Raw genomic sequence first — 11,909 nt, 5'->3', positions numbered from 1 at the left:
CATCATAGCAAAGCAGAGGGAGAAAAGCATCCCCGATTCCCTTATTTATTCTTTTCTCTCTCTCTCTCTCTCTTTTTTTTTTTTTTTTTTTTTTTTTTTAAGAGCTGGAAAATGCACAGCCGTGCTCAGAAATATATTAAGCGATGCACAGCGTGGAGAATAACTCCCTGCTCTTGGTGGCCTTGAATAGTGCTCCCCAGCTCAGCGCTGCTCCTGCTGCAAGCAGGCAGCAGGTCCAGAGAAGGGAAAAATAGAAAAATACAAATCCTGAGGACCTTTAAGCAAAGCTGCCGCGTTTCCCCGGGAATTTCTTCCCCATTAAGAATGCATTTCCCAGTTCAGGTTGAGCGCTTGGGCTTCTCTAATGCTCAGCACAGGCTGAGCAGTGTTTAAAAACGAAAGGCTGAGCCGAGCCCTCCTGCTTGGGGACTGGCACTGCTGCCTCAGCCTCCTTCGTGCACAACCCACCCCGAGCGCCGGCCTCCAAAAATATATCCCGATTGCTATCCCATATCGCTCTGAGCAACCCTCATTCTTTTTTTTCCTGCGGTGTTCCTCCCCCGAAAAAAGTTGCCCAGCCCAGCAAAAAACAAAACAAAACAAAAAAACCCAAAAATATCTACAACAAACCCTGAGCCTTTCCCCATCTGCAGGAATCCCGGTTTTCAGGTAGAGAGACCTTTTCGACGCCGATATTTAATAATCCTCGGGGAGGTTTTGGGTTTTTTTTTTCCCACCTCCACAAGTTACACACGCAGCTTTCGGGAAATGCTGGTGGGAAGAAGCCGGGAGAAGCTCTTTGCCTATGGGAGCCGGGAAAAAAGAGCCCCCGGGAAAAAAAGAGGGAGAGAAAAACGCTGGAAAAGCAAGATTGCAACGTCTCAGTTCAAGGTCACTGTCTAGTGTAGTAAATAGGATCGACATCTTATGCTAATGACTGTCTCGGATGAGCATCACTCACTGCACGGGGAAAACAACCCCAAGTTCTGGGTTGACTTTTCTGTGCTTTGCCCTTTTCCCCCCTCTTTGGGGGGTTTATCCCTGCGCTCCTCCCTTCCTCCTCTTCCTCTTCCCGTTTTGCACTCCCGCAACCCTTCTCTGCCAAGCGTGAGAAATAAAATTTCCCCTTCCCCTCTTCCCCCATTTCATCTTCCCCCTGCCCAGACCGCGGGGCTGAGCTCGGCTGCAGCTCCCATTTGAGCAGGCTCTTCTTCCACCCCCTCCAGCCTCGCCTCTTCAAGAAATAAAAAATAAAAATAATTTTTAAAAAATCCATTAAAATGGCCTCAGTCTAATGGCCACACCAAGACGTTTACACTTCAGACGGGAAGGACTTAGCCCCACTTTAAGTTTTCTCCCAGAAAAGACCATGAAATCCAATTTTCATACGGCAAAAGTAGTCTGCAACATCCTTCTGCCTGGAAAAGGGGAGGCGGGGGGGGTGGGGGGAAAGCAAATTATAAGGTCTCCTTGTGCGTCTGCAGGTTGGAAAAACAGATCCCGTCATGGCTCAGCTTTTCTGCTCAACCGAATTTCACCCCGAATTGGTTGGGAGTTGTAAGGAGTTGTGGTGACTCGAACAAGAAGTTAGTTGCCAGGGTCAAAAAGGAAGTATTTAGAATAAATATATAGATACATGACACGGGGAATAAAATAGAGACAAGGCTTTGGAAAGCCCACAGAACTGTTATTTCGGGGTAGCTATATATCATTGAAACCTGCCCCGGCTACTTTTTCTGATGTGGAAAATGCAGGTCTATAGACACCATATAGATACACAGAGTGTACAAGACACCTTATATATCTCTATATAAGAGGGTAGTAAAATGGAATACGTAGGAGCCTGGCAAAAAGAAGAAAAAAAAATAGCATGGAAAAGTGGTAAATGGATACGAATAAAAATGTCTACGACACTTCAGCTCATCCAATATACAAATCATCTGGGGCAGCTTTCAGTTTTAACGAAGGCAGGTCCCAGCCTCGGTGCAGGGAATAGTTAAATGCCTGGAATATCATTATATTTTTCCCCAGCTTTGCCAGCAGAGGATCTTCTCCTCCTATTAGATTAATGTAAACTGATGCCTGCATCCTTTGTAAGGCAAAGGTTTAGTCCCCAACTCCAGGGAAGTTTGCTTTGTCTGCCAGCTCTGTTTTGGGTGAGAAGTTGGCGTTTCGTACTGTAATTCCCTTGGAGGGCTGAAAACCCCCAACAACTGTAACAACAAACCAGTTAATGGTCTAGAATTCACGACTCTTGAGCAAATCGCAATTGGAGAGCCTGAAAAGCGTGATCTCACTTATTTAATGTTCCTTGTAAAGGAAGAGAAAGTGGTGGGGAGGAAAGGGAGTTTATTAAACCCACGGCTGGTCCAACTGTGGGCTGAATCAGCTGAGCTCCCTGCCAGGCAGCAGCTTCCCCTGAAGTGGAGGCGACAGGAGACACGACATTTTGCTGGATATAATTCTTAAATACCCATAAACACAAGGGTTTCCCAAAATGTGCTGAGCCACGTAGGCAAGGCGGTTTATAAGCAAGGAACCAACAGTGCTGTAGGAGTTTGTGGGATATGCGTACACACACCCCGTGTTGGCTGTCAGTGTCTTAAGAAATAATTTCTTGGCAAAGCCATTGAAAGACTCTTCTCTTTCGCTGCTACCAAAAAAAAAAAAAAATCGTCTTTTTTTAAGTCCAAGCGCTTCCATAACAAATAGAAAGTTAACCAACAAGAGCTATACTCACCTCTGCACTGAGCACAGGGCTGCGAGAGCAGAATTCTCCCTCCAGATTAGGAAGTTATTCTTTAAAAAATGCATTAGGGAAAAAAATGTAGACAAACGTGAGCGAACTAAAAGGAAGAAAAATAAAAGAAAGAAAAGAAAAAATAGAAGAGAAAAGAAAAGGAAAAAAGAAAAAGGGTAAAAGGAAAAAAAGAAGAAAATTGCGGGATGGGGGGGGGGGGGGGAAAGGGCGAGGGAAATCCCTTGTCCAGGATTTTACCATAAAGGCGGCGGTTGGGAAGTTATTCAAAGTCCTTGATACAAAGGAAAGAGAAGGCTAAACTTGGGAAACTTCCTTTTCAGGGCTTTATTGTTGGCCATTAGCCCGCCTGTCTAGACTTCAAATAACACCTTGTTTATCTGTAAACAGGAGCGGAGCTGCTTGGGGCTGGCTGGTGAAGAGAAGATCAAGGGTGAGGGTCCCCTCGCTTATTATCCCCGCAGCTCGTGATGTCAAGGTCAAACAACGCCTAGTCACGGTCAAGGGTAGTACAGGAGTGACGTCACGGCCTGCTGACCTAATACCCGGCGCGCGGCGGGCCGCCAGGGAGCGGATAAACGAGGGAGGGAACGAGGAACAGGCGATTCCCAATGCCATTTCCTAGCGTGGGTGCGTACAAATCAGTGGGGAAGGGTAGAAATTCATCAGATTTGTGCTCCCGAGAGGTCACGTCCGAGGGAGCGCGGCTTCCGCGTCCGCGGAACTTCAGCAGGGAAACAACGCGCTGTTCCTCGAGGTCTGCGAGGGCGCGCAATTTTTATTTCAATTTCTTCTCCTCGGCCAAATGCCTCCTCCAGTGCTCTTGGAAGAGGATGACCAAGTAACTTCAGATGTAGATTATATTTTGCCCTTCTGGAAAAAAATAAACCACATCAGCCGTGCCCGGCATCGGCAGGAAGGATTGATGTAAAAGATTACACAGGCAGTGTGTGTGTGTGTGTGTGTGTGTGTATTTCTAGCCGACCAGCCCCGAAAACACATTTTTTCACCCAAACGGTCGGGATTGAAGGGAGGACAAAGTGTCCTTGGATGCGTGCGGGGGGCAGAGGAAGGTCTGTCCGCCCGCGCTCCCTCTCCGCCCTCGAGGGTCTAATCCTGACCTCACCCCTCGGCCACTTTAGGGGCGCTGAACCCCGAGGGTCCTGAGCATGTCGGGGACGGGGTCCCCCTTCCCTTTGGGGGTCTACATCGCCCCCAAATCCCAGCCGGCACCTCGGCATCCCCTGCCTGCATCCCTGGTCCTTCCCGGCTTTCAGGTGGTGGTATAGCCCCGAGGGGCGATGGAGCGGTCGAGCGACGCAGGAAAAAATAAGGATATTTTTAAATATCGTGGGAAGCGTGGGCAATGGCAGGAGATCGCTGCTGATTCCGTGGTCGCGCCAGTATCTGCCAAGCAAGACCATCAAACCCTCTTGGTGCTCTGAAGTGTAATGAATTAATTTCTTGTTTCTTTTCTGGTTTTGCGTTTGTTTGCTTTGCTTTTTTTTTTTTTTTCCCTTCCCCTTTTAATTCCTCCCACACGAGTTGAAAGAGCGATCGACACACAGACAGCCCTTTCCCCCTCCGACAAAATCAAACTACAATTGACAAAAACTTCCAGAATTGAAAACTCCGTGAATAACTTGGGCTCAATAATCCACGGCCGTAAAGAAAAAAAAAAAGTATTTACCCATCTCCCCTCATTCCCTGCAATAACCCTCGCCTAATATCCTCAGTTTTATCAACTTCCCCCCGCCCGCCCCCCTGCTCCCCCTTCCCGAACTGGTGAAATTCAGGTACAAGGCGGAAGAATACAGAACACGCGCGGCCGGGGTGTCGGATTTGGGCTTGTCTGGAGTTGCTCTCGGGCGTTGCAGTGTCTGCACACACAGCAAGACTTTTTTTTTTTTTAAGAGGGAGAGCTTTTTTTTTTTTTTACACCCAAAACACATATTCTTGTGGCTCTCGTGGGTTAGGGCAGGTTTTACCAACGGCTTACTCCCGCTAGAGCAGCGGCGATGGGTTTCTCGAGGTATTGCCATATTTCCTAGCTGAGCGTCTTTTAAAAATAATTAAAACAATAAGAATTAAAGCTCTGCCGGTGCTTCCAAACCACCGAAACAAATGCGGGAAACACCGGCAGATCAACCCCCGGGTTTCTCCGCTCATCAGCTGCGCACTCGGAGAAATGAGGGACGCGGAGGTGGGCTGTGGGTGTCAGGGACCCCTTTTTTTCCGCCCCCCCTGCAAAGGGATGGGGAGCCGGGAGGGGTCGATCCAGCCCCCGGTTTGCCCCATCCCCGGTGTTAACCAAAGCGACGTCCCACCTTTCCAGAGATTTGGGATCACTCCGGGAAGCATCCAAATCCATACGGGGCTTTCCCGGTAGTTCTGGTGGTGGTATGGGCTCCATAGGGCACGCTGCCACCGCGCTGAGCCCGGGGACCCACGCTATACATACACCCCCCCATGCATCTGTCTTTCAGACTCATTTATAAAGCTATATGTACACCCATACGTACAGACCGGTACAGACCATGAGATCTACACGCCACTTTCTATGACAATATAGAGGCTTGCACTTGCACTTGTACATATAAAACTTTATATATATGTATTTAAGATACATATTATCTACCCACCATTTCACTTAATAATGTAGAGGCTTGCACTTGCGTAGATATGTATGAATTTATGTAGAGAGTAGAAATACGTTATTATATGTGGTATATTATATGTGCTAGACTTATATACAGATCCCCTTAACACCCAGGCTTATATAAATTACATGCACACAGTCAAGCCCCGCACACGTACATGTAAATATAAATATATATACAAAAGAAATGTATACACACCGACGCCCAGATCATAAAAAGAAACGGACATACACGGTTATATGCACATACCATTATATAGCCTCCTATAAATGTGTATATATATTATATATGTATAGTTATGCATATCAGCACGGACACGAGTGTATCTACGCGCGCGTTTCCGCGGACACCAACGCTAATCTTTTTTCCGTATAGCTTTATATAGCTTGTGCCTGCTCTGTCTGCCCCCTCGCATAAATATATGCGCACACTCAATGCAAATTTCACCCGCAATAACATTGTTTTAGGTTACGTCGCTTTAAAAGCCTTTTCTCCCCCCTTCCCCTCCCCTTTTGATCATTTAACGAGGTGATTAAATCCAGCAGATATTAAGGTAGATTGTAATCCGCCTATGGAAACAATTTCCTCTCTCGTATTTCTTCCCGAGCTGCCCGGCCGGGCCGGGGCCGCGCAAGTCCCGCGGGCGCGGAGCGGGGAGGGCAGGTCGGGAGATGCTTATCTGGGGCCGGAGCTGGAGTCAAACAGGTTTAGCGAAACGCGTCCTCTGAGAGGGAGATTTAAAGAGATTAGAAGCGTCTCCGGAAAGTCAGCGCGTTTTCACCCGGGGTAATTGCGGGGGGCGGGAAGGATAAAAAAAAAAAAATAATAAAAAAAAAAATTAAAAAAAAGCGCACTCAGTTGGCTCAGTCTCCGCGGATTTATTTCCTCCGCTTTTTACTCCCCCTGGGAACAAACCCTCCTTGGGAAGCCGCATCTGCCCCTCGCATCCTTCGCCAGCTTTCAGCAAGCCCCTTATTCAGCGCTTTATGCCCAAATGTGCCGGTTTCCCCCTTTTTTTCCATCCTTTCTTTGCGGAGGTTCCCGCCTGGGCTGTATTTGCGGTGGTGGGGAGAGGAGGCGGCTGGAGGGAGGGAGGGAGGGATGGGAGAAGCACAAGGCTACAAAGAGGTGCACAAAGAGCCTCTCCTCAAGGCAAAACAACAACAAAAAAAGATATTTATTTTAAAGAAATGTCATCTGCAGTCGGTACATATCATCTGGACACCACAATATTATATACATATACAAGACATTAAAAAAAAAAAGATGCTTTTACATATCCAAAGAACACTGTCGATAATTACCCAGTTTAGAGAGGGAAAGAAACAAACTCCAAATACAATATTGTGCATTTTCCATCTTGTCAGCTGAGAAAAGACATTCCAGTTTTATGGCAGAGATATGGAAACCCTCAAGAGAACATACCCGAAATAGTCTCATACAGCAACTCACTTCCATCTAGGACCTACAATCAATGGTTGGAATAATCAAGCGATACTGAGCAATGGTTTGCTTCCCAAATAGCAGCCTTATTTCTTATTTTCGGTCCCTAGCGCCGAGAAAATAAGCAGCTGATGCAACTTTGCCATAGGTTCTCCATACATTTACACATCGGTGGGTGAAATGGCCCGAGATATGAAAGACTGGCGAGGGGGTCGGACTATACATCGTTACAGGGCGACATTCAGAGTTTAACATAACTACACTCTTAGCTTATTATTATTTTCTTTAAAAAATATACACAGTTTAACCTTATCGATGGATTTCTCAGAGCAAAACTGGGGTTTTCACAGTCAGAGCGGGGCAGAGGGGTAAATCAAAGATGCGCTTGGTGTTTTTTTTTTGCGGGGGGGGAATATGCACGTGTGCATTTCTGAATGTAGATTTTTTGTGTGTGTGTGGTTGGTTGTTGGTTGGTTTGGGTTTTTTTTAAATAATGAATTGGAATCAGCAGAGTCCCGATGATGTTATCATACAAACTACCAGATAAATATTTACGTTTCTTGCTTCCTTTTCCTTGCCCCTTCTCCTCCAAAGTCATCCTCTGTCAGGTGGCGTGGAGATGCGCTGTCTTGGATTTGCTCACCACCTTCTTCTCCTTGACCCTCCGGTTCTGGAACCAGATAGTCACTTGCCGCTCAGACAGGTTGGTGGTCGCCGAAATCCTCCTCCTCTTCTCTTTGGTGATGAATTTGCTGGCCGCGTACTCCTTTTCCAACTCCTTCAGCTGGATTTTGGTGTAAGGGACCCTTTTTTTCCGTCCCCTCCGATAGCTGCTGACTTCGGGTTGTAAGGGGACCACGTCTGGATTAAAACAAAACAAAACACACAAAAAAAACATAAGGAAGAGGGGAAGAAGAGGAGTGCTGCATCCCGGGGTGTGGGATGGGGATTTCTGTCCATCGGGGAGAGAAAGAAATGGGGTGAAAAGGAGGATAAAGAGTGGAGGAATGCGAGCAAAGAGAAAAGGGGGGAGAAAGAAAGGGAAAAAGAGATAAGGCAGGCAGAAGATGCATCCAGCGAGGGGAATAATGTCATAATAATAGGAATAATGCCATAATATTAATAATTCACGTGGTGAAAGCCTGTTTTTCTTGGCGACACTATCTGCGCTGACAAACGAGGAACACCAAGTCAACCCGCCGACTAATGAGCGCGGATAACCAAAGGCACCTTCCCAATGGAGAGATTTTAGACAACATCTAGACCTTCTCCCCCGTGTTCTTCCTCCTCTTTCTTACCTTACCCCCGTCCCTTTTCCCCCCCAGCAGCAAACATTCCCGGGGATCCTCAAGATGCGCACTCCCCAACATCGAGCCTGGTGCAGAGACAAGTGCATCCTCCGCATCCCAGCCCCTCCCGCCGGCTCGGTGTGGCTCAAGAAGCCCCTCGGGGGGGGGGCAAACCTCTCAAGAATAACCCCAGCCCCCCCCCCCTCCAGTGGCTTTCGCAGGGACGGTGAGGAAGGGGAGATACTGTGTGCTTTGCCAAGGGGTTATGGAGAATGAGCTCAGCAGGAATGCGGGGAGCATCTTCACCTCTGCTCTGCCGGTACCGGGGGGGGGGGGGGGGGGGGGAAAGCTCCCCCCAAGCTTTTGCGCAGCCCCAGCCCCCTGACAGAGTTGGGGGGGTGACCTGGGCTCGGAATCTCCTCGCCGCAAAGGTGTGACCCAGCTGGCTGGAGCAGGAAGATGGAGGCGAGCTCTCCTCGGCAGGCAGCACAGCCCCAGTTATGGCTGAGAGGAGTTAACTGGGGAGCCCCTGGGGGAGCTCTGGGGGCGATCAGCTCTTTGGAGGCGAAATTAGGGGTGCTGAAGGTGCCGCAAAAGCCAGTGGTGGTGGGCAGGAATCTCCCTCGGGGAGGTTCACCAGAACCCCAGGCGATGGGGAGAGAAAGCGGTGGGGGTGGCAGCTCCCTCAAATGCAGCCTGAATGCAATGACCCTCCCCAAAAAAACCACACACCCACCACGCAGCCAACAACGCATCGTCAAATTCCCCCCTTCTCCCCAAAAATCTCCCGGGAAAGCCCGTTCCTCCATCCCTCTTTCTCCCAAAGAAAGAAAATAAATAAACCGATGTGTGTGCCCCCCCATTGCCCTCCCCCTAAGAACTATCGCGACCCGTCCCTTCTCTCCATCTAAGATGCTGCAGGGTGTGCTCCCCTTTATTGTGGTTACACCATCACCCTCCGGCGCGTCCTTTCCCATCGAACGCTGGGACTGGGGGGCTGGAAGGAGTCTGGGGAGGGGTACCGGGGGGCAGCACTTACCGTCACCTTCCTTCCCCCCGCTGCCGTCGGGGCGCGGAGCCGGCCGGGCCCGGTGGGACCGGGAGGGGAAGGGAGCGAGTGATTTGCTGGGTTAAAAGATGCTCCAAGGAAGGGTTTTGCCTTCCCGGCTGACTGCGGGCTGTCAGGAGGGCAGGAGGCCTGCCCGACCTGGCGGAGAAGCCCCCCCGCCCCCCCTCCCTCCCGCCTCCCTCCTTCCCCTCCAAACAGATTCATTTGTCACTTGACACCTATTCCTATAATTGTGTGTAATTGTGATATGATTTACTGTCCCAGCCCCCGACACTTCTCATTCGACCGAACCGCTAAAGAAGGTTTAGTCGTGTTTTTTTTAAAAAATATCCCCCCCCCCCCCCCCGCTTTTTAAGCTTTCTGCATTATAGAAGCGGCAAGCGGAGGGGACGTGAAGAGAAAGGCACCGGGAGACGCTCTTTAGGTGAGGCAACAAGAGGGAGGAGAGAAGAAAGGGAAGAATTAAACGGCAAAGTTACTTTCCAAGCAAGCTCACGGCGTGTATTTTGATTCAGAAACGATTGCTTCACCTTCTTTCCCATACATGTTCATACACATTGCCTTGCACAGGAGGCATTCCAGAGCCATTTCTTTCCCTTTAATTACATATACAGGCATACACGTATCTCTCCGTATATGTGTATGTATATGCACACTCATCCGCACACACGCACATCCCCACCTTTGGTGGGAGCTGGCGGTCGGGAAGCAGACGAGCACGCCGGTTCCCGGGGCAGCCTACCTGGGAAAGGTGACTTCCAGAGGTGTGCAGACTGCGATTGCTCTTTGGAGCAGTACACTTGCCCATCCCAGCCATTAGAAAGAGCCCAATGTTGGTAACCTTCCATGGGAAGCAAAGCGTCGTGTCTGGGTTCCGGGTGACCGCCGAGTCCCGGCACCACCGACACGTCCAAATAGCCAGGGACCGCCTGGTAGGAGCTGGGAAACCCGGGATAAAAGGCGAATTCTTTGGCCCTCGACGGCAGCTCCTCGCCGGGCAGGGGGCCGCCGGCCTCGGGGTATTTCTCCCCCGGATGGTAAGCGCAGGGTTTCTGCTGCAAGTTGACTCCGTGGGAGTGGGACAACCTGCAGCCGTAGTAGCCCCCACCGAAGGGGTAACCGTAGCCCAGCGCCGCGCTGGAAGCCGTCCCCGACGGGCACTGCCGGGGGGGCTCGGCGGCCGCCAGCTCCGCGTACGCGGCTCCCTGCGGCGGCGGCGGCGGCGGGGCGGTGGGCACGGCGAGTCCCGCGTGGGGCATCATCTCCCGGCAATGCCCCAGCCCCTCCATGCGGTTCTTCTCCCGCGGGGCGTCCTCACAGCGGCAAGCGAGGCCGTCGGGCCAGCGCGGGGGGAGGCCGAGCGGTGCCGTCATGTCATGCCGCGCTGCTCCCGCTGCCGCCGCCTCCTCCTCCTCCGCCGCCTCCTCCTCCGCCTCCTCCGCCGCCGCCGCCTCCTCTTCCTCCTCCTCGGCCGCCGCCGCCGTCGGGGGAAGCTCCGCGCCGCGCCCCGCCGCCCCGCGACCCCCCCAACATATCGGCGCCGCGCGCGCATGCGCCGCCGTCGCGCGGCCGCCGCTCCATTAAGAAATCCGCGGCAGCCACGCCCCCCAGCCCCCCCCGCCCCGACGTGGCCCTGACCACGTGACTCCGTCGCCACTATCATTGGTCGGCTGCTCCCCCCCCATCAAAGGCGGCGCCCCCCCCCAACCCGCGCCCGCCCCGTCGGTTGGGGGTGGGGGGACACGGGCGGCACAAAGAGTCGCGCGTGGGGACTGGCTCCCTGCCCACGCGTGGTGGGTGCCGTGGGAACCCCCTGCCCGTGTCTCCACGCACACCCCGAAACACCGCGGGGGGGACACACACGGGGCACCTTTCCCTGGAAGGATCCCCCGCCCCCTCCGTGTTTCGGCGCAGGGAAGGGTGCTCTGAGCGACATTGGGGGGGGACACGACAAGGACAACCACCCACCCGTGACGGTTCGAGGGGGCACTACGGACAAACCCCCCGCGATGCTTCGAAGGGGCGGCCAAAAAGCGCGCGCCCTCCCTTGTGGTTTTTTTTGCGGGTGGAACCTGTTGACTGTTTTTTCCTTTGCAAGGTGCTTCCTCCCCCCCAGTTTTAAAAAAGGGCAAAATCTCTGCCCAAACGCTCCCCCCCTCTAATTTGCCTGCCAGACCCCGAAATAATTTGATCTTCCCCCATTCAATGTGTGTGTGTGTGATTATAGATGTTTGATAGTTCAGTGATTAATATTTCAGCGGAAATGTAGGGTCGAGATGAAGCGGCAGGGGGGCACAGGGGGGTCTGTTGGTCCAGGCTGATTTGTGGGGGGTTGTAAAAATGTGAATTACTTCGTGGAGCGGGGTTGGGCTGCCACGGAACTGGGGGGGAAAACAGAAAAATGGCAGGTTGCTGGCTGGGGGGGATGCGGGTGGGGAGGGGAGGGAACGGGGGGGCTCGCAGCCCTCGGGGAGCCCCCGGGAGCAAGTTATTAGGGGAGGAAGGAAGCTCAGGGAAGTTTCAGCACCCCCAAAAATAGAAATAGAGGAAAAAATGGAAAAAAATGTATTTTGAGGGGAATTTAGTGCCTCAGCCTGTGAGAAGAGAGGTGAGCTCCACCTGCGCTGCATGACTCCCCCTCCCCCCCGATTTTCCTGGGGCGTGCCATGGGGAGTGGAGTCCTCCGAGGG

The 11,909-nt window shown here is 51.7% G+C and overlaps 1 protein-coding gene across 1 annotated transcript; it reads right to left on the bottom strand.

Moving 5' to 3' along the window:
- Positions 1–41: 41 nt before the first annotated feature.
- Positions 42–10,684, bottom strand: HOXC13 (homeobox C13). Its single transcript, XM_080368918.1, has 2 exons — positions 9,962–10,684; positions 42–7,722 (listed from the first exon to the last, which is right to left on the bottom strand). The coding sequence occupies exons 1-2, from the start codon at positions 10,590–10,592 to the stop codon at positions 7,466–7,468; spliced, it is 888 nt and encodes a 295-aa protein (XP_080225044.1). The 5' UTR covers positions 10,593–10,684; the 3' UTR covers positions 42–7,465.
- Between the last annotated feature and the right edge of the window lie 1,225 nt (positions 10,685–11,909).

The sequence above is a fragment of the Falco punctatus genome, assembly GCF_963210335.1.
Source record: "Falco punctatus genome assembly, chromosome: 18".
NCBI lineage: Eukaryota > Metazoa > Chordata > Aves > Falconiformes > Falconidae > Falco > Falco punctatus.
Note: the sequence above shows the minus strand (reverse complement) of the source record. Positions and strands in the feature narration are given on the sequence as shown.

What these genes read in the sequence shown, in the direction of transcription:
- HOXC13 (XM_080368918.1), bottom strand. Translation starts at nt 10,592, where the DNA reads ATGACGGCACCGCTCGGCCTCCCCCCGCGCTGGCCCGACGGCCTCGCT. An exon ending in CTGGAAGTCACCTTTCCCAG is followed by an intron (nt 7,723 to 9,961) that starts GTAGGCTGCCCC and finishes GTTTTAATCCAG; the next exon opens with ACGTGGTCCCCTTACAACCC.